This window comes from Serinus canaria, chromosome 1A (assembly GCF_022539315.1).
Source record: "Serinus canaria isolate serCan28SL12 chromosome 1A, serCan2020, whole genome shotgun sequence".
NCBI classification, from domain to species: domain Eukaryota; kingdom Metazoa; phylum Chordata; class Aves; order Passeriformes; family Fringillidae; genus Serinus; species Serinus canaria.
Window position 1 is genome coordinate 21848273 of NC_066314.1, and position 22728 is coordinate 21871000.

Genomic DNA, 22728 nt, shown 5'->3' on the forward strand with positions numbered 1-22728 from the left:
ATTGTCTAAATGACCTTTGCTTATCAATTAGTATGTAACTGATTTAAGGAAATTGAATCTTCACAGTACACCAGAGTTTTTCTGCAACAAAAAATGGTTGGATTCACTTTTTGCCATGTGATACCATATGAAAATATTAATGACATTTTAAAAAATTTCTATGATTGCTTTAATGAAAAATATAATCAAAGGTTGTTAAAATAAAGTAATTTTTACAAATGGGCTAGCTTCAGCATCCCCTTATGCCAGAAAATATTGGATGCATCTGTAACAAGAACTTGTACCTTCCAGTTCTTTAACATGGTATTTGTTTATGCAAATACATACTAAGTCATGGCACAAAAGATTAAATTAATGCAGGCAAATGCAGATTTTGTTAATGGCTTAAAACAGGGCTCTTAGAAGTATTACAAAATCTTTCCAGTAGCATTTATGACTTCATTATACACTTATCCAAGAGTCAAAACCTGATGGTGACTCTTTGATTTCCAGCGTGTGAAATTGCTTTATTATGAAACTTTACCTTCAGAAATTGGATGATTTTAGCAGAGGTAAAACTCTCTAGCTCCATTTTACTTTCACCTCACAGCACCAGTAAAGGAGTATATTGACCCACTATGGCTAATATATCTGAAATTTCTTATTTGACATAGAGAATTACATTGCTCAGACTCAGGTTAATTTACCAAGCCAGCTGGATTTCTCTTACCCATGGTGGATTAGACTCTATGGTTTCAGGATCCCCAGGCCCATTCAAAACACTCCATTGGCATATTGAGCCTAATTTTTCACTTTCAATGACGTTTCACTTTCAGTCTTTCAGTGAGAAGGTTATAAGACAGTAGAATATAGCTGGTGTCTGAAGAAAAAAATGTACTGGCAAAGCATTCATCCATTCAGAAGTGTGCATGTTGGTCTATGGCTCACTACCATAAGTCTGTGCTAGGTACAGCACTTACACATGCAGTACCTGATATCGCTTGCCTCAGGAGTAAAATAATTTAAATTATTATAAATGAAGGAGGTCAAAACCCATGTGCTTCAGTCTCTAGACCTCTGTGCCTCCAAAAAAGGCCAGGATGCAGCGGGGCCAGGTGGCTGCAGGAGCAGCAGGATGCTAGCCAGGGCTCCTGCACAGGTCTGAATAGGGAGAAAGGCTTTGCCAGCTGGGGAGTCACTGAAGCAAAGCATATGAATTGAGATGACTACACACAGGTATCTCACAGGTTAAGGGAGAGAAACAACAGGTGTGGATCAGCTGACATGCCAATTCTGCGCTATTTTTCCATACAAAATGGATGGAATGGATGCTGCAGCAGGTGCACGGTGCATGGGTGCTCTGTGCAGCCTAGGGAAGAGCTATATCCTCTGCTATCCTAAACAAACCCTCTTTGCTATCCTTTAAAGATTGCCCTCTGGTCACCAGGAATCCAGGAGGTTTATCCCTGCAGACATCTAACTACAATAGTAAAAAATGGATCGACTTTGAACATGAATACTGTACTGATTGATCTTATGCTTGAATTTTGCACTACAATCTGTGTAAGTGGGAGTGTTCATTATAAATCTCATTTTGAAGGGTTTATGACTAGGCTGTTTCAATTCTCTCTAGGCTTAAAACTTGTTAGATAGGTTTTACACTAGAAGATAAAAATTGCCTTGAAAATGAGAAAGAGAGTGAGAGAAATAAAAAGAATGGTGTCATTTTCCTTAACTACAGGAACATATTTTGAATCAAATGTATGAAAAACTGAAATCTGACAGTCCTTATTTTTCATAGTTTGAAACAGTAACTTAAGGAATTTGAAATGTAAGAGCCTACACACATCCATAAGAACTCACTTCCTACATGTTGGGCAAAAGACACCTAGGACAAAATTACCTTTTTAGTACAACTGAAATCACTTGACTTATACACAAGAACATAAGAAGCTAATTCTGAATTTTCTATTGTTCTTCTTTAATGAGGCAATGTTCATGAAGATTTTCATGGTATATCTTTCTTATGCAAATGAGAGAGACAAAGTGACTGAGTTTTTAGGAGAGTCAGGGTGGGACTGGGCGAGGACGCTCAAGTGCTCACAAGCACAGGGTAGAAGTTTGTGTGCAGTGTATGGATAGGTTCTTTCCCACATAATGTGCTGTGCCTTGTTTCAGCCTTTCTGACTGCTTTTCAGATTTGCTAGAACAATAATGTTGAGATGATTAACAAGGACCCAACAATTTACTGGCCCAGCCTTCAACAAATAAGTCAGGTCTCAGGCTGAGGTTTTAAGATTGAAGACTTCCTCTTTCCAAAAGTAATAGATGTAATCTATTACTAAATAGATTAAAATACAAATCTAAATAGATGAAAACACTCTCCTATAGTAAAGTTCCTGTATTTTTCAGATTCCATTTCCTACACTTTAGCAATTGTTTAGGCAGATGGTAAGTGGTATACAGACATATGAGGCTCTTAAAACTGCAACAATGAACACAAAAATACCAAAGTGAAATAAGTCATTCAATAGACAGTTTTGCTTACCTGTATATGACCAATCAATCTCTTCAACCAATTTCCTCTGTTGTCTATAGTATCCGTACACCAAATCTGCAAAATAGTAATAATTTACAATATTTAAACCAGAAGATTGCCAGGACCTTGAAGTGTTGATGACCCCCCACTCCCCCAACAAGATAATCACTGTTTTAATTCATGATGAATAATTTACTTTGGCCTTATCTTGGACCTCAAATGATAAGTACTGGTTAAACAGAATCTAAATATCATTAACATTGTAGCATATTAAGAATACAAGCAAAGCAAACAGAAGATTTCCCTTCCTTCCTTCCTTCCTTCCTTCCTTCCTTCCTTCCTTCCTTCCTTCCTGTCCTTCCTTCCTTCCTTCCTTCCTTCCTTCCTTCCTTCCTTCCTTCCTTCCTTCCTTCCTTCCTTCCTTCCTTCCTTCCTTCCTTCCTCCCTTCCTCCCTTCCTTCCTTCCCACAACCATTCCTCCTCTTTTAAAATTAATGCAACTCTCCCATGAAGAAATCCTGTTTTGTCATGTCCTTTGAAAGAACCATTCCAGATAACCAGAATGTCAAACACAGTTAAACTTTTTCTTCAGTGTGGTCATGACTTCAGGTTTTCTGTAACTTTGTACTGCTGATACAAGATAAATGTTAAAGATAATTAACAAAATATTATAAAATGATTCAATATTTGAATATAAATATTCTAAAATATTAATATTATTTTCATTGTGTTCTATCATTGGCATAATTTTAGATAAACTATTACTTGTATGTTCATAAATTTGATGGAGAGAGAAGGTTAGATACTAGTTACTTTTAAATGATGTTATTTTTTTCTAGAGAGAAATATCTAAGTGTATAAATGCTCACTGACTTACTCGGACTATTGAATAACCTTCACTGTTATTCTTTTTATGCCAGTCCTAGGGCAACTCTAGCAACAGAGTGATATGGGCAAGAGATGACTATGCCCTCTTAATAATTACTAAAGCATGTAAATTGCAGATACATGGGTTTTGAGATCACCATTTCAAGAGCCATAATATTAACCAACCCCATTACTGTTCTAGAGAAGTGCAACAGAACTTATCTAAAAAATATTTGCCCTTGAGCCTGTTGAACACATATATGGATTGCTTCCTTGAGAAAATGCCACAGAATTCTGCTTATACTCTACACTAAATAATGAAACAGTTTTGTAACATTCATTTTTTTAATCTTTCATGCAGAAATGCAGTACTGTTTACAGGATGTTAAATCATAATTGCTATTTACAAGTTCACATGTTTATGTGTCTTCCAGTGACTTTCTGCTACCTAACTGAAGCCCACTTTTTATTAACTTCAGCTCCTCCATGTGATATGATTGTCTTTTAATATTTTTCTCTTCTCCTTCTCCCTCCCTGCCAAATATACCAAACTATCCCCTGGAACAATTCGCAGCTTTCACTCCTGACTAAGATCAAATCTCCTAAGTAAGTAAGGGCAGTGGAAAAGGATTTACATGCACCAAAGGTGTCTTTGGACCACATTTCCAAGTCAATGTGCATTGTGCCTGCTCATTCAATTAATTATGGAAAAGAAAGCTGTGTAAGTTGTGATTCACAGCTGTTAGCTAATGTCTCCACTTCCCTCCTTTATCCATTGTCTTCCTAATTGTTACTTCCTGAAGTCACATGCAAACTAAGCAGGGCCTGGGCATGAGAGCTTCCCACTACTTTTGAAATTTCACAGGGAGTTCTGATGAACAGGGAGTGATAGTTTAAACAAATAAGAAAAAAAAAAACCAAGGATCACTTTGTTTGGTGCATTACACACTTACAGACGCAGTAAATCTTAGAGAAAGTTTTTAAAGATTTCAGGAGGTGTCAAGAGTTGATACACCTTCTTTCCTCTGTTATTCACCAGCTGTGTGTCCACAGCCCCTCCACAGCACACTCACAGCCATGAACCTTCTTGCATCTGCAGGGACTCTCAGTGGTTTTGGTCTTGTCTCTTTGCACTTCAAATATGTGGCAAAACTAGGGAAGAAAAGCAAATTTCATCTGGGAAGTGACTGAAGATTCATAGCTAGCATGAGTGGTGGAGGGAAGTGCTGTGTGAGTGTGAGGTGGAGCCACACAGGAGTTGTTCCTTTGAGCTGCTGGTGTAAATTGCCCTGGGGAACACAACCCATGCATTCTATTGCTGGGTAAACTGTCAGGTTAAACAGCTAACAGTGTAGAGACCAGCTGGAAAGGAATTATTCTATTTTTTAGTTTTATTGTATTTAAAGCTAACATTTGCTGATGATATACAACAGCAGGTACTTCTGTTTAAATACTCTATTTAAATTCCTTGTATTTAATTTAAATGAAGATGGGAAGAACATCTTCACAAAAGAAACCAAAAAAGGCAAAACTGATGTCAAGTTTGTGGTTTTATGCGTAAATCCATGATACTGATTGAGCTTGATCAGCCTGTCAGTCTGCATGACTCCTGTGACACTGACTGACATCTACAGCCAGTGCCTAAAATAGTTAGAATTTTATTGGATGAGGTGCTGCTTTATGAAGTAAAAAATAGTAAATATTCTTTTTTGTTTCCAGGAAGTGATTGAACATGTTTCCATAATTTGTAGATTTATTCACAGAACAGGGAAGCTTGGCTTTGGGATCATAAACATAACAGTTTTATGGTTATCCTTCTATGCCTATTAAGGAGACATGTAAGATATCATTAAATGTTTTTTCCCTCCCTTTTTCTTCCCTCCTTCAAAGTCAAATGTTTCTGTCTGAGGCTGTAAGACTTGTTTCTTTTTATATTCTCTCGAAACAGTATGTGCCCAGTGCCCAAGGCCCATGAAATCAGAAATAATGGTGGCAAATGCTCCCCTGCTATTCATGGGTAGCAGGACAGACTGATTTGTGACTGACCCTGTCTCATGTGCAGTCACAAGGGCAAAGACAGAACATGATCTCTGGTTAAAGCATAGTGCTAGGAGTAATACAATCTTGTAGACTCTTCTACCTGTCTAAAAAGTATAAATAACCAGATTTTCTTCTTTCCGACATGAGTCTGACATTCCTTTTGTACTTACTGGCCTCAGTTGAGTTTCTCTTTATTCAGTACTGTGAATGAAACATTCTAATCCTCAATATGCATCTCTAAAGGCGAAAAACTATTAGCTTTAATGATTAACAGAAAGAATTTTCTGTGAGGGATATTCTGTTGATTTGACACTCTGTGCCAGAAAAAAAGAGCCAACGTAGAGGAAATGGGACCTTAAACCTCTGAATTCTATTGGAGAAATTTCTCTCAGAGATGCAATGAGCTCCAAGTACCCACCAGAGACCCCTCTCCTAAGCCTTGGTATAAAAGGGCTTTCTAAGGACAGTGCTCCAGAGTCTGGGGATGCTGCACTCCACGTGCTGCTTTGCTACAAAGGATACAAGCTCAGGCAGAATCTGGGACTGACATTTACACCCAGGATCCTGCAGTTTTACCATTTATGTCCTTTGTGCCACAGCCGTGTCAAGACATGCGAGCTGCCAGACTCAAGAGGAAAAAAGGACAACCTCCTTGTGCCTTTGCCTCCATTCAGCCTGAACTTGTGAGTTGCACCTGCAGTGGAGCTGCCACTTATGAGATTCTGACACCAGAATGACTTATTAATGGGAAATGGGACACATTAAGTAATGTCAGCATTAGTGAGATCTACAAATAGGACACTGGTGTTCTGCCTGTGCAGCATGGGTAGACATTATGAACTATGAATTTAGATTACAAACATGCTTTGGTCCTGGAATACATGGTCCATTCAATATTTTCCTTGTAAAATCTAATTTGAGAGCAAAGAGGATAGATTCTAAAGTTGTACGTGTTCATCTGGTCTAAGTGGATAATGGCAATGCAATATAGTCATGAGATAAAGGCTTTGTGGGTATTAAAATTCCAATTTACATGGGGAAGATTCAGTGCATGGTTCTTAGGCCAAGGAAGTGCACAGGAACTCTCAGAATAGCAGCAAGGATGAGCAATCACTGAAAACTGTGATAATCTTCTCTCTGAGGAAGATAGAGGCTCTCAAGCCAGTTGTGTCTCATGAGAGCTCAGCTATGCACACTGGTATTACTGACTGCAGAAGTGGAAAGCTATGAATATCAGAGGATTACACAGATTTGGAAATGATATTAGAATCTGTGAAGGAGAAATACACAAACACTTCTTAAACACAGTAGCACCACTTTTGGCTCACTGAGTCTATTGATGAAATTGGGAGGATTATACTAGGAGATTCTCATTGCACATTTGCCTTCTTTTAATCCACTTGCCTTGTCAGTTGGCATTGGTTATTAACAAAGACAGGTTATCAGGCAAGCAGCTTATTTGTAGATTAAGATGCACATGTCTTCACTGGAGAAGAATCAGGAATTGTAGAACAAACTTAAATGGCATGGTAACAGCAATGCTTATACAAGGTAGCTGAAAGAGAATCTGTGCATGGCTAGTGGCTAAGAAGTGAGCCACCAGAATAAATTGCTGCAACGAAGTTACAGAGAGGAAGACAAACTGCAAAAATGGCATAATAATAATTTTTTTAAAAAGAAGCTACATGTAATTAAAAAAAGAGATGCTCGGTGCTTCTCAAATATGAAAAGAATACAATTAAATAGATTATTGGATGGAATTTCATTATACAGGTTCTGCTTCTGAGAATGTTAAACAGAGGTAAAACTGTACAATATCACATCTGATGATAAATGGATTGCTTCTTCCACAATTTCAATTTACTTATTTTTGCCTGTTTCATTGACAGGACTGTCACAGAATCCACTTCTATATCTTTCATCAGTCTTATTGTGGTGTAGCTTCATTGCCTCAACTGAAATAACTCTAATTTAGACTGACAGAGAAATGAGAAGATTCAGAACACAACCTAGTAAGAGTCTCGAAGTTTTAAAAGACAGTAGCTAACTATAAATCCTGTTAGCAGAATGAGCTACATTTGTCTGAGTAAGGCCTCCCTCTTCTTATGAATGTATTTCATTCTGTAATGCCATCTGTAAAACTCTTAACAACTCTTATTAAAATAATAACCCTCCTCAACAATTTCATATATTCTTTTTGCCTGAATGTCAATGTGTCAAAGTCTTCTGTCAAGACCTGTCTAAGAACTCTCCCACCCTTAGTGAAATTTAAAAATACTTTTTTACCCACAGTTTCTTGTGTGTTGGCTTATTTCAGGCTTTGGGACATGATCAGGTATATATAGTCAGTCTCCTCCATCACATTTGAGTGCAGGCTTCTCATCCCAACACACATTGACAAGTGAGACTTCTCCTGCACTAAATGTAAAGCCAAAATAAAACTCTTCTTACAAGTTGGCTATTGTTTTGTTTATTTACTAACACAATTGTGTTTAAGTTAAAAAAATTATAAGAAAAAGTGGAAGAAAAGGATTGACTGTTTTAATTTAAGAGTAGCTATTATTAAGCACCAGAGTATTAATAGGTCTACTGCTTAGTTCACCTGTCACAACTTTACAGCGAATAAAAATGAATTAAAAGAATAATACCCATGGCATCAGCAAAGGTTTATAAATCTCATTTAATCAGGATTTTCCACATTTGTACATGCAAAGGTAACATGGACACCAGTTTGACCAGTTTAGGTTCTACTCCTCTGAAATTTTACATGCTGAGGTTTAGAATGGCCCTGATATTCCTAAGCAGCCAGTGGCCTTTGGGAGGGATACTCTGGGGTATGACTCAACATGGTTAAATTACAGGCTGCTACCTTCACTCTGACTACAGGCAAAGCAGTAGGAAATGGGAGATGTGTCCTTCCACTTGGGATCTTGTACACACAAATGGTCTGACAGAGCTCAGCCTCCCACAAGCCATTTCCCAACAGATGAAGCATTATATACAGCAAACTTTAGGGCTTCTCTGGTCACCAACACAGTAGTGAAGTGTCTGCTCACTGAAACCAAGGTAACCAGACAGATTTTAGATGGGAGAGTGGTGCTTACCAGTGCTCATCTTTGAACAGGCACAGGTAAATGAAATTAAGTGCCTGTGAAGCCCTTGGGCTAGACACAAAGATTTATCAATAATTTAAAGACCTAGGGAATGAGAGAGCCTTGCAAAACTACAGGACTAGATTGCTGCTGAAGCACCTAAAAACATGTCCAAAGCCAAAATCAGGAGGGATTTAGGAAGACTGTAATTGCCCAAAAATGTTACACCATTGTCTCATGTGTGAACTGAGGCAAGATGGTGGTTATGACAAACTGGAATTGATATTGGAAAAAAAGCAGGTACCAAGGAGTGATTCCTAGCACATATTCTTTTACAACTCTGTTGCTACCCAGATTCTTTTACCCATACCCAGAGAGTCTCTTGACACAACACATACACATGTAAATTCATGGAATCATACAAATAAAAGGTAAATCCAGACCAGACATGAACAAACAAGAAATTAATCAAGTCAGGGAAACTATAGATATTTGATTTCAAAATTAATTTATTTCTTTTACAGCAGTACCAGAGAATTAAGGAGATAGAAATGACCAAAATTTGTTTAAACATAAATAGTAAAGGTAATATTATTTTATTTGCATAATCCTCTTCAACATTCTAGGTGTTCTAATAACTCAAATGACCCAAATTTCTAGTAAAATCATGAGTCAAGTACTGTAATAAACATAATTAAGAGTGAAGAATACGAGCATTGCTTCTTATATTTCCCACCTATGTGTAAAAATATTCACGATTTCCTTTCCAGCAAACAAGAAATATTGTGATAAAAATGCAATGAAAAATAAAACAAACTTAACTCCTATTTCTAAAATCCCAGCATCCACATTTAACTGGCTTGGAAAGCTGTGGTTTTTTGGGTTTTTTAAATTACTGTGTTTCTTCAATGCCTCTCTGTCTGTTATTATTAGCAGCTACCAACCAGAAAAGCTCTAAATCTTTGGCAATATTTATCTGAAACTCTTGAGAGTAAACCTTATGCAAGTTGCCTCAAAGGATCATTTACTGAAATAAATGCTTTTTTAGCACAGTAGGGATTGTGAAGTCAAGCTGTTAGAAACTTTGTCTTTTGCAAAATATTTCAATGGCTAAAATCATCTTGGGGACCTGAATGAACAGCCTCAGACTGGATCCTTTGAAGATGCTGGTGGAGGGAGTATGGACAGAAAGACATTCCTTACAGGAGGAAGTCTTTAATATTATTATATATTTTCCTTTATCATTTATTTGATGCAGGAATTGCAAATTCTACTCAACCATTATCCCTCCAGTCATATTACAGTCTCAATGAAATTATTTTTCAATAACCATGGGGAAGAGAGAGGTTGCTCTGGATGATTTTCCTATAAGTATTCAAATAAATCTAGGGATTATGCTACATACCTTTTATAAAACAATACCAGCATCATTCTACTCCCTTGAGGAAACTACACATCACAACATCAAGACTGAAAAATTCCAAACATCATCATGAAAACCCAATTGCAACTGCATATCTCTAAAAATATGTCTCTATTTCAGAACAATTATAAAAACATAATATAAACAAAACAAATAAAAACATGTAAACCAATATACAACCTACCATTTTTTGACAAATCCTAGCAATTGTATTATATATGTGCATCAGTATGTCTGCATAAATGTTCATCTATAAGGATTTGTCAAAAAGGGGTATATAAATACATACACACTCATACTGCTCTCCTTTATGATAGCATCATGTTTTAAATCTCATGTTTACTCATTTCCTTATTGCAACTCATCACTGAAACACATCATTTGTAAAAGAAAACAGTGCCTCATGATTGATAGAGACAACAGAGAAAAATGTGACAAACACTGGCACACTAGAAACACAAACCAAAGTCAAAACAAAGACATGTAATTATGGGTTTGTGTTATGATTTTTAAATAATTTTCTATTCTTACTAGACTTCAGCAGAATTATTAATACAGTGGCAAAAGGGAGATCACAAAGAAAATAACCAGAATAATGCAATTACTTAAAAACTCATTCATGACAGGGTATTTAACAATACACTGAGTTGATATATGGTCTATGCTGCCTTTTACCCTTCAGGTCCTCAGCTCCCCTCACCAGGAGCACAGGGCAGCTCCTTCCCTCTGCCCCTGCAGATGCCTTGTCCTTGCCTTTTGTGAGCTTTAATAAGCAATTGCCCCATAGATTCACCTCTCCCCAGACAGAGGAAGAAGAACCTGTCTCCTGATACTCATGGGGTTTTCAAGCCAGCAGGATGCAGTGAAAAGGAGAACTAGAACCAGCAATAGCTTACATGGAGCTTAACACAACAAATGTGTATTTTAACCTATTCTGATAATGTTTAATTTTTAAAGGATGCCTGAAAGATTATTCATTTTTAAAATTAGATATGTGTTAGGTATGAAAAAGATTCCAGGCAGATCCTTGCCATCCAGACTAAAAAAATTTTAGCAAACTCTAAAGCACAATTTTAAGCATTCAGGAGACTTTCAGGGAAAGAAGTGAAGTATCTGTAAAGTCAGGCATTTATTTCTCAGCATTTTCAGGACTTGGGTAACTTTGGACTTGGGTGTCTGTCTTTTGCCAATGTGTCACTTCTCAGTCTGACTCCTGCTGTATAAAATTACAAAATCCTTTGGAAACTCACTGTTGAATAAGCCAAACCATACCTGTTGACTCTAAGTACAGTCCCAGCACTATCTCTAAATGAGAAATTATAGAATTTCCAGGAAATTACTGGAAAAACAGAAGCACATGTCACATAGATCAGAAAAAAAATTAATACTGCACTCAGCCAGAATTTTCCCCAGATCTTGGAGCTTTGCTCATAGATAGCAGCAGTTGGAAGGGGCTGACTGATGAGGGGGGTCTGGTGCTGTTGGGTGCAGCTGAGGTCCCCAGAATCCTCATCCAGATTTTACAGCTACCAAGGACACACAGTCCCAAGTTTACTTAGTATGGCCTTTGCTTTTGGTGGGATATCATTTTATCATTTCACTTCAGCCATTCAGAAGTTCATTTCAATAATTTTTAAGTCAATACGGACAGATTAATTGACATTGTTTTAGCTTCTTATTATTACTTTGGGAAGTCACACTAAATAAAAGTGTACCAAAAAAAGAGGGATGGCTTGACGTTCCAGAGGATGGTCAGGGCTTTCCTGAGTTGTGCTTTGTCAACTCCTGCACCGTGCAGGTAGGGAGCTGCACCACTGCTGTGTTTTCATACAACCCAGGCACTGAGAGCTCACACTAGACTTTTGCTGACCAGCATGCTTTACTCGTGTTTTAGAAAGCAAATGCTCAGTATCTGGTCCCCTACTTCATCAAACATACACAAATATGGTGTATTGTTCTACAGAACAATTTTTTTACTTTCACAGACTGCTGAAAACAATGTGGTGGGATGTGATTGCTTATTCTAGCCAACTACAGCAATATTGACACTTGATTTTTTTTTTCCTCATAAAGATTTAACTAAAAAAGGAGGGGAGAGGATATCAAATAAAATAAGGTCAGGCAGGCCAATTAAAAACCTAATTTCTTCACATTTGCTTTTTTTACTTAATTTTTAGTTCTCTTCAGTTACTTGTTATCTGCTCTGTAGTGACCATTTGATATAGTTTTAGGGTCAAAGACTGTCTCATGGTTTATGTGTGCCCAAGACAGTACCATGAAGTAAACAGGAATCTCATCCTAATCCTGTACCAATCACCTACAAAACTGGAACTTCAAAGACAAATTTGGAATTCAGATACAAATAATATTGGGAAGTAGAAAGATATTTTGATCATATATTTTGCATGATCCATATTGTCAATATATCTTGCTCATTTGTATTTAATCAATATGCTCTTCATCTTGGAGTGGGATGGTAAATCATACTGGGAAGCAATATAAGACCCATGTGAATGCAGACAGAGCACAAAACCACTACACAGTGGCCTACAAAAATCACCCACCCATCCTTCTAATGCCTATTTTATGCACATTTTACATAACAGTAATATCAGACAATGCAGATTTGTGATTTCAGAAAAACAAACCCACAGCATAATTTTGTTATTTCATATTCTTTCTCTAATGCCAGCTCTGTCATGAGCCATAAACTGAGTTAAGCAAGATTTGACCCAAAATGTGGAAATAATAGCCCCATAATGTGATAGAAACATGGTTTGGAAAATTACTGTAAACATGAGATTTCACCTTTCTGCAATAACCATTACCCCATATAATCCAGTCTTTTGCTAAGGCAGTAAAAAGCATTTTCACAGGTCTCAGGTGGTGGTAGCACTCCATGAAAAGCCTTAATTTGTGCACTGAACCACAAAATGGAGGTTCTGACCTCTTGTTACTTGCAATCCTACACCGAGTGTGTAACACAGTTCGAACTGAGAATCCTATTGCAGAACTCCTCCTAGGCTCCCATTAGTTCAAGGCAACTGAGAGCTCATACTTGTGGCAGTCAGCTGTCAACACTCAATAACCAACTGCAAATTGACTGTGACTTCTAATAGTGAGAAATTAAATCGTTGAAATGAAAATCAGGAAGCCTGGGAATGTCACTGTGATTCACAGGCAAATTTGTATTACAAATGAAACACTGAAACGTTAAGGAGTTAAATACAATGTACCTAACTCAATTACTTACATACCAAGATTGAATTATTTTTATAGCCAATAAATTAATTAATTAATTGCTCCATTAATTAACAGCAACCAGAATCAGGAAAACATTATCTAAAATGTATGGTAAGTTAATAGCATGAGCATGCTTGAATCTTGTATTTAGGTTTCAATGCAGTTAAGAGGCTTGTGAATTTTCACCAGAACAGAAAAGAGTCATTCCTTCATTGGGAATTCACCTGCCTAAACTCTTTGCCAGTTCAGATCTCAACTTCCAACAGAACTAGGAGGTTTTGGCTCTTCAGTGATAAAGAATTAGTACCAGAGGAGGATTTTAGCATTGAACTCCCACTGCAGGCTCCCCAGATGCTCAAAGCCCTTGATGAACACTCCCTGTCCTTGGTTTAGGTGTAGAGCAATAAAACCACGGGTAAAGGCATTAATTAGCAGCTTGTGAGGCATGTCTGCCTGTCCCCCTCTCTCTTATGAATATTTATATCAAGGTTTTATGGTACAGAAAAACTTCAATAGGCTGGATTCAGAGTGTCTGCTGTGAGCACTCCTTGGGCACATAATTAGGGCTCTTTGTCCCAGGGCCATTTAGACACTTCTGCCATTGTGCTAGGGAGGAAGCCTGACTTACATATCCCGCCTAGCAATGCAGAGCTATGAATAGGGAACTGCCTGGAAGTTCACCTATAGCCTCAGAAGAAGCTCTCTCTCTCTGCCTGTTTTCTTATAAATGCTTCAATTTCAGGGTGCAGGCCCAAACAGACAAAATGAACAGAGTGCTAAAACTCACTTCTCTGAGTGAGCAAGGAAGGTTTAAACTTCTAGGGAATGGGGACTGCCCTGTGGAAAATAAAACTGCTGAGAGGAGAGGAACATGCAGCTGACTCTAAAAGAACAAGTCTGAGCCTTAATAACAGATATAGTGTGAATATATATATATATATATATATATGTATTTTATATATAAATATGTATATATGTGGCTATGTCACAAAGGCTAGCAAAGAAAAGCAAATTGAATTCCTAAGGGGGAGCAGGATGAAATAATCAGCACAATGTAACAAACCAGTATGACATCAATGGCCACATTTAAAATGGATAAATGGCCCAGCAGGACAAAGCTGAGAGTAACACTGCTGGAGCAAATCTGAAAAGTACCACAAACAAGCCAAAGCCTTTCTTCTAGCATGCACAGCAGACAGGTTACCCAGTGAACAGCAGATGAGTCATTAAAGAGAGATGATGGCACCGTAATTCAAATTGACATTCAAGGGACAGCATGGGTGGCAAAACAGTACAATGACACCTACATTGGTAATTAAATGCACAAGCTTTTTAAAGAGTTCCCCACAATGAAAATATTTCCAGTTTAAATAGCAATGCAACATTTCTTCAAAATGCCTACTAATATTTCAGAAAGCAAAATGGTTTTAAGATCCAAGAGGACATGGCAAAATGTTGTGATGCACTGAGGCTTCATTAAATCAGATTAGGTAAGACTATGGTTTCAAGAAATTCAAGAGCTGTAACAGGCAAGGAAAATGTGTAACAATGCCAAATGATCATTAGCTTTGACAGAAGTAGCAGCAAAGAGTAATTGAAAAAAAGCACAGGAAAAAAAACTCCTGCTTTTACTTTGTTGGGTTTCTAATTAATTTTATCAGCTGATAGCATAGACCAGGGGATCCCTGGACAACTAAATCAAGTTCTTCATCCAATATATAGCTGGAGTCCAAGCCAAATTTGGAAATATTTGAGAAATGGTGAAGAAAAAATATTAGTACCCCTAAAACAAATCATCAGTGTGGCTTCATCTGGAAAACTGCATTCTGTACTGAACTTGCCTTCTTGAAAACAACTAAGCACAATAACATGGGTGAGAGGAACACTGATGAAAATTACCACAGAAAAGTTCCAGATAAGGAAATGGAAAAAGTTAAGAATGCTTGTTTTGGAAAGGAAACAAATACATTGAGTAATGAATGTTGCTAAGGTGAAGACTGGGAACTTCTGTTCCTCTCTCTTTGGAAGAACAAGAACACCTGGGGGCATTAATGAGGAGGCTGAAAGTAAGAAAAGCAGTGAAAGGATTCACTTTATTCACATCTGTCTAGGCAATTATCACTGCAAGAAACTGCTGAGGGTAACAGCCAAATGAAGACTGAAATAACTGTAAGGATATCAGGAATACTTGGTCTTATCACAACACACTTTGGAAGGTACCTGGCATAGATGAGAAATAGGAGAAAAGATTGGGAAGTATTTAAATTCCACCTACTGTATGATCTCATGCCCATTCTTCTGAAACATCTGCACTGGCCTCTGCCACACAATACTGAATTCAGGGATGACCCAACATGGCCATTCCTACTACTTGCATACCACACAGGAATGATCCATGGTGTTTGAAACAGTGGCAGCATTTTGCCTAGATAAAATACAAGTACTATTTAAACTTAAAATAAATACTTCTTACTGTTCTGTGATAGGCAATTTACTTCTATGTCCAGGTAAACAATGGAATTAACTTTGAAAGGATTGCTGGAGAAAGTGATATGACTGACTCTTCCCTTGCTCCAATTCTCAGGAGTATGTCCCTAGATGCTCTATAGCAATGTGCCCCTTAGATCTCTGAAATTGCATCAGGGAAGGAAAACATGACTGTGAAGTGATATACCTAATAAAAGGAAAAATGTCAGATCCATCAGCTGCAGCTACCTTACATGATGCTTACTTCTGTGTTGCAATCTTTGTTCAAAGAGCAAATGCTGGTTTTAGACAATACTGTCTTTCACTACCCTAGTGAAAAAACAGGGTAGAGCAGATTTTGGCCTAACCAGCACTGCAGAGTACACCCTTTATGTTGTGGATAAGAGCATTTTCAAATGCTCCAATTCTGTCATTCCTCACTGTACAGTTCAACCCAATTACTCTACAAAGTTTTCTTTAAGTGACTATTATTGTTAATATTGCTTTTTCCCCAAAAAAGTTTCCAAAAATTCTGCTTTATCCAATTGTGTTTGATGTGGAGAACCAGGAGAACAGCCTGATCTGGCCATTGATCTCTATTTCCTCTGTAAAAACACCTGAGATACTCCCTAACAGTATACCTCTGCCTACACTCTTACCTTTTGTGCAACTTCTAAGGAAATCCTTGCCGCTATTGTCTGCTCCCATGGATAAAGAAAACTTAAGTTTCCAGTAAAAATGCCAGCCATAACAGTATTAAAGTGTTTCTCCTCTGCTGGATGAGATTATGTTGTTGTTTACACTGTGGTTGTCCATCAATGGTCTTCTCTCTTACACCTTGAGCAGCTACCATGTTTTCCATTACAGTTTAATGTCCAAACATCTCCACTGGCAGACACAGGGGCACAGTAGTTCTTATGGAAATAATTTTGTGAATTTACAGCCCTTAAATTGGATTAGAGGTAAGTACCTGGTGTCCTTGCTGCCTTAATTCAGAGCTCTGCATTGTAAGATCTGCCTCTTCCCACTGTAAAGCTATTGGGTAATGCCATTTTCAAGGAAGGCCAAGAAATGTAGTTACAGTGCTCTCTAAATGCAGCTTCATGCAACAATAAGGGAAATTTATTTAGCTAACAGTGGTAATATGGAAAATATTCAAGTAACACTTGATAGGCATTACAAAAAAACCTCACATGAATAAAAGACACTGAACTGTTTATTTTCTTACATTATTGTATTTACTGTTTTTAACCTTGCCATCCTTCTCATCATCAAAAGCAAGCCACCCCTTACACAAATCTACCATTAATCTCTGGAAATATTCTGCTGCAGATTAATTAAGATATGAAGCAGAAGGATCTTTCACTAGCTGAAACAGATGAAGCTGAGACAAGTATTAGTCAATCTTTCAAATTAAATCTTTGCTGAATAGCCAAATAAATATAGGTTGCCTAATGATACTTCTCCTAATATTTGTACTGTAATTTCATTTAAATGCTGGGAAACACCACCAAATGTTACATGAGTTCTTCTAGTAAACACAGATGAGAAATACAAGTTTCAATCATTTTATTCTTACCAGGTCTGTAAGCTGTACCACACAAAACCATTTTGTCTGAGGTGGAGAACTAGAATTCTCATTATGTCCTCTGATGGCTGATACAACTCTGAATTCCCACACTTGTTCAAACCCCTCTCTCCTGCCTATCAGGTGTGCTGGCCAGTCCTGCCCAGGCAGGGCTCTCACCACAGCCAGGAAGTCAGTGAGGACAAGCACTGCTGAATTCCCATTCCTAAAGGAGCACAGAAGAATTAACTCAGCTGCCCATGGCTGAAGGCAGGTGAAGAGCCCCAATAGCTGTGCCATTTCCATGCTTCTACATGCCCATGTAGAGATTCTAAATTACTGCAGGACTTTTTCCCCTTTGTTTCAGGGATGTATCCATTCTTCAGCTAACTGTTAAATTTTTATGCCCCTTTACAGATGAATGATGTATTTTGATTGTAGCAGGTGACCAGCATTCAGCTCCTTCAAAGAGAAACTCTTATGAAACAAAGTCCAGCTCTGATTAAGTTGACTATCTGAATTCAAAGCATGTCTTGACTGCTTTCCATGAAAACAACTGATCCTTTTCATGGGCTGAGGCCATTGTAACTTCCTCTACACATTGAACAGATTACCATGGACACAAATTCAGACTCCTTCCATTCACACAAGGTCCCTGAAAATTTACATAAGTCTGCAGAGAAAACAGGCAGCCAAGCTTTCAGTGACATGAATATCGTGATGAGAGTTTCAAACAATACATACTTTTATCTCCTAAAATACAGTTTACAGTTAAAAACCTGCAAATTAGTTAAACAGCAAGGAAAACTAATATTTTGGGTAACTGTTTAAAATGATCTTTTAAAATAAACACTCATTATCCAACTACCTTAGACTAAGTAGACACAAAATTTGAACAGTTTGGAATATCCTATGTATAATAAAATGCTACTCTGTTATGCCATAATAGTGAACGTTTTATGGCAAAAAATTATTCTGCAAGTCACAACAGTACATCTGTCAGACACAAACAAAAATGAAAAGGAAATCCCTTCATTTGACCAATAAGGTGTCCTCAATGCAGTCTGGCTTGGCTGACCTTGCCATAACTCGACTTAAATTCTGTTCTTCTCAGACTCAGGTTTTTTTGGTTTTTTTGTTTTTGTTTAAAACACGCCACTGAAATCAGTTTTGGTCTATAAGACATCACTGCAATTTTACATTCAATAATGCTGAAAGAGAAGAGGCCAGGAAAGGTCTCCCAGATACTGGATTTACTGTAACTATGTTAATATATCAGTATTAGGAATTAATTTTTTAAAAAAGATGCTGGGAGATTCAAGACTTCCAAATTAAAATGCTCCTACTGTAGGACACTGTGCACTTAAATGACATGAATCCTTTCCAAAATGTTTCCCTGCAAAGCAGCAATACACCTGCTGGTTTCACAGACCTCTTGAGGAGAAAATCAGATCTTTGGGAGGAATCTGGATTGGTCCTGTTGGGCTAACCTTCTTGTCAAAGGTATGTTACAGCATGAAGGTCAGTCCCTTACCTGAACCATCTCTTACTCCAAAGGCATTGAGGAATGCACAGTATGTCCAAAATGCTTCAGTTTATATTTCTGATCTTATTGTCATCTAATCTTCAGTCTTCCACACCTCTGAATCCATCTAGAGCTAACTGACATCATGTCTTCCCTCCCCAAAACCCTCCCTCTGATGGTTTCCAAACCTTTTTCATCAGCTTCTGCTCCTAAAAAACCTTTCCTATGACTCTGCTATACACAAGTGGAGGAATTTTCAATAATGAATTATGTATTTGCGAGTTTTTTCCTAATAGAATCACACTGAGGATTTAAACTGAACAATATTTTCATAGTAATGACCTTTCCATCTAACTGTACTCATGGGATTTAATGAGAGGAAATGCTTTTCTTTATCTGGAGCCTATTTTTCTAGAGCCCATAAAGATAATTACAAATGGAAGAGATCTCTCTTTTGTATTTAAGGACTGAAATTTTACAGAGTTCAGAGTTAATTGCTAGTTTCTTTGACAAGTCCCAAATACATTTAAGTCAGACTACCATGTAACAGTTTTAATTGTACAGCTCCTTCTTGTCTCCTTTACACACCCAAGCCTCTCTACAAGAAAGTGCAGCTCCATTAAAGAAACAGAAAGTGTTGCCACAGATTTTGATGGGATCAAAAATGCCTTCAAATACATTGGACACAATTTCCACAAATGAACTGAAAGAAATTTTTCTCTTACCCTATTCTCCTTTAAAGCAAAGCACCTGCTATGCTCTAAATTATCTGCTTATCCTGATAAAGGGTGTAAGGATGATTTTGAAACAATAAAATAAATTTCTTAGTAAAGAAAAATAGGGAATTTAGTAAGAGGCATTGGTGATCAGCCACTTATTCTCTGTGTGAGAGAATTCTAGAATTCTTGAACTAAAATCAATAATCATGCATGCGTATATATGTAGTCACACCTGTCAGGGGCTTCAGTGGTAATCTTGAAGTTGTACCTGAAGTTCTACTCTGAAAATGAATCTGGAAAGAAATTGAGTATCTTGACACTCATCTGAAAAAGATGACTTTTCTTCAGTCCATAAATACCATATCACTAATAACAAATACATTTCATATATCCACACAGCTTTCTGCAAATCAGCATTCAATACCTCACACAATATTCTCTGGTACTAGGTATCATTTACTTGCAACTTCAATTTTACCATCAGCTTCAAGGGACTTACATCAGAGTCAGTCTTTCCATAAAAAGAAAAGAGCTTTTATGTGATAAAGCATTATATAAGTTATATATGATTTCAGTTATAGGAAATGCAAATTTTCCAAGCAAATGTTGATTAGTTGAAGTTATATATAATTTGTGATGAAGAGTATTGTCCCTTTCCAGAGCACAGGCTCCTGCATAAGTATACCAAAGCAAAATAAGAAAAGAAAATGAGAAATTAAACTTCCCCCACCCACCACCCACTCTAAGAGACTGGAATATGAAAGAAGCAGGAAGTAAACACGCTCTTTAGAAAAGTAAGGAACATCTCCTGGGGGTGTGCTGGCTACATTCAACCTGTGCAAGCAGTGCCTTTTTAAAATTCTCAGGAGGCACATATTATAGGTAACTGAATTCAACAAGAAACAGATAACTGTATCAAAGTCTGCCTTAAAAAGAAGTTCTCATCTTCATCCCAAAGGAGCATCTTTGGTTCTTGAATGGTTAGAATACATGGATCAGCATTAACTCTCCCTTTTCTTGCACTCTGAGGCACAACAGGGGAAAGGGCCCATCACAGCATCAATCAAAAACATCTTAAAGCTGAGATTAGAAAGAAAAACACTACTTCTACTGTAGATTCCAAATTTTACATTAATGTATCTTGGCTTTCTCAGGTGACTGTAGCAATATGAAAGGATTGTGGCTTTTTATAAACAGCTGAAGCAATTCACTTTTGAGGCCAACATGCAGAAGACCAGAGAGTGTATATCTGCACATTTTTATTTCTTCCTTGGTAAAACTTACTTCTGGGCTGAAGATCAAAACAAAATCATCATGCCTTTCCAAGATGGGACACAAGTGTTTCATCTCTCTTTCCAGAAAAAATGGAATTAGAACTATAGCATAGTGAAGCCTAAAGTACAAAAAAACCCCAGAGCTTTTGTAAAAAAACCCAGAAGTTTCCTGAAAGTTCTTTGTCAAATGAGAATAGGACCCAAAGTTCATTCTTCTATCTTCTAGCTTATTTTCTTCTTTCCTTCCTTTCATTGCTAATTTTTCCTGTTAATTTTTGCAGCTTAAAAATTTAAGCTGTGCATTTAACCGTTAACCTTTAACCTGCATTTAATCCTGCCATCTTTTACTTCCTATGCACCTATTTGCAGATTCCTAACGTTTAATTGCTCTTTATAAGCTGCTCCCATGCACCTTCCACAGAGAGGCCAGCGTGGTGCAGGGGCCCATACCTGCAGGTGCTGCTAGGGCAGGCTCCTGTGCCACTGATGAGCCAGTGCTGGCAGGGGCTGAGGGATGGCTCAGCTGTCAAAGCATTCCAATGCCCTTCCTGGGCCCATCTTGGGAGAGCTTCCTTAATGGCCACCTTGATTCCTCTGGTCCACTCTTGGTGCCCTCTCTGTCCCAGAGTGCCAGTCACCTACCTGCGTGCATGCTGGGTGTCAGGTGAGTGCCAAAAGCCTGACTGGGGTAAGAATAAGCTTCTCAGCTCCTATAAAAATAACAGCTGAGGGCAGGCGGTTGCCATCAAATTAACTCCCCAGGGAAAGCAAACTGTCAGCAGTTAACTGAATGATGGATGAATTGTTCTCTGAGGTCACATGTAACTTACAGATCATTTCTCAGAAATTTCCTTTTTATTGTATCAAATCGAAGCTTTTCTTTTCACCTATACATTTGTGCCTTAGCCCACATCTCAATTAGATTTACATCATTATCTTCCTAGTCCCCAGGGTTTCATTTAGATTTTGTAATTTACCTTTATGGCTGTCTTTTCTCAGCATACTCCTCTTACACTGGTGATTTATAGGCTGAGCCCTGCCATCATGAACAAAGAAAAGTCCCTTGTATCTAACCCACTTTTTTATTAACTGCCACATAATTATTTTCTCAAGGCTTGTCATTATTAATTTTGTCACAATTATATTAAGGGTGAAGGAATATCTTATTTATGCTGAATGCAACTGCAAAATTACACTTAAACATGACTAGGGATTTTTTTTTTTTTTTTTTTTTTTGTAAATAGAGGAAATCCTATCAGTATTAATCCTGCCAAATATACAGATATGCAATAAAAGAATTTATTTATTTAAGAGTATTAATATGGAGAAAGCACATTCTGTACTCTGCCTAGTGCATATTTCCTAGTTTGATGTCAACTAATTGCTAAATCAAGCAGTGATGAAAGGGTTTGCATTTTAATTTATCCAGCAGTGCCTGGCTTATTGCCAAAACAACAGCCTTACTGCTCTTATACAGGCAATATACTATACATTTATATTAGGATCAAATTTTATTAGTTGACTAAAATGGGTATGGCTTCTTATGAACTCAGTATTTGCACTCAAAGGAAAGGTAATAACAGAATATAACTGTAGGGAAAAAGGTTTTTTGATTTTATTGGTATCTTTTTTATCTACTTCTGTGTTTATGGTTCTTGAGAGGCTACATTGGTGTATGCTCAATAGGTCATTCTCATGCAAACACTGACTATGTCACATTTTTGGCCATGTTTTGGCTATTTTTCTACATCAAAGAAAGCAGATGATCATCTGTAATTGGAATCAATCCTCTTCAAATTTAGCTGCTGTATGGTAACTCGCAGCACTTCACTTTGATCTAATTTCTTTCTGAGCAAGCAAGTCACCTGCATACATAGGAGTAGCTCTTGGAAATCTACTAGTTCTTATCCTATGTCGAGGTTTTGGCTGGGGTAGAGCTGATTTTTTCCACAGTGGCTGGTATGGGGCTGTGTTTTGGATTTGTGCTGAACACA

At 37.5% G+C, this 22728-nt stretch overlaps 1 protein-coding gene across 6 annotated transcripts in view; it reads right to left on the reverse strand.

Moving 5' to 3' along the window:
* Window positions 1–22728, reverse strand: part of PTPRZ1 (protein tyrosine phosphatase receptor type Z1) — a 129494-nt gene that overhangs the window by 86666 nt on the left and 20100 nt on the right. For all 6 annotated transcript variants that reach the window (XM_018910194.3, XM_018910193.3, XM_018910192.3 and 3 more), the window contains exon 2: window positions 2528–2593. In XM_018910194.3, the coding sequence (XP_018765739.3) occupies window positions 2528–2593 (66 nt within the window). The remainder of the gene's footprint in view (window positions 1–2527; window positions 2594–22728) is intronic.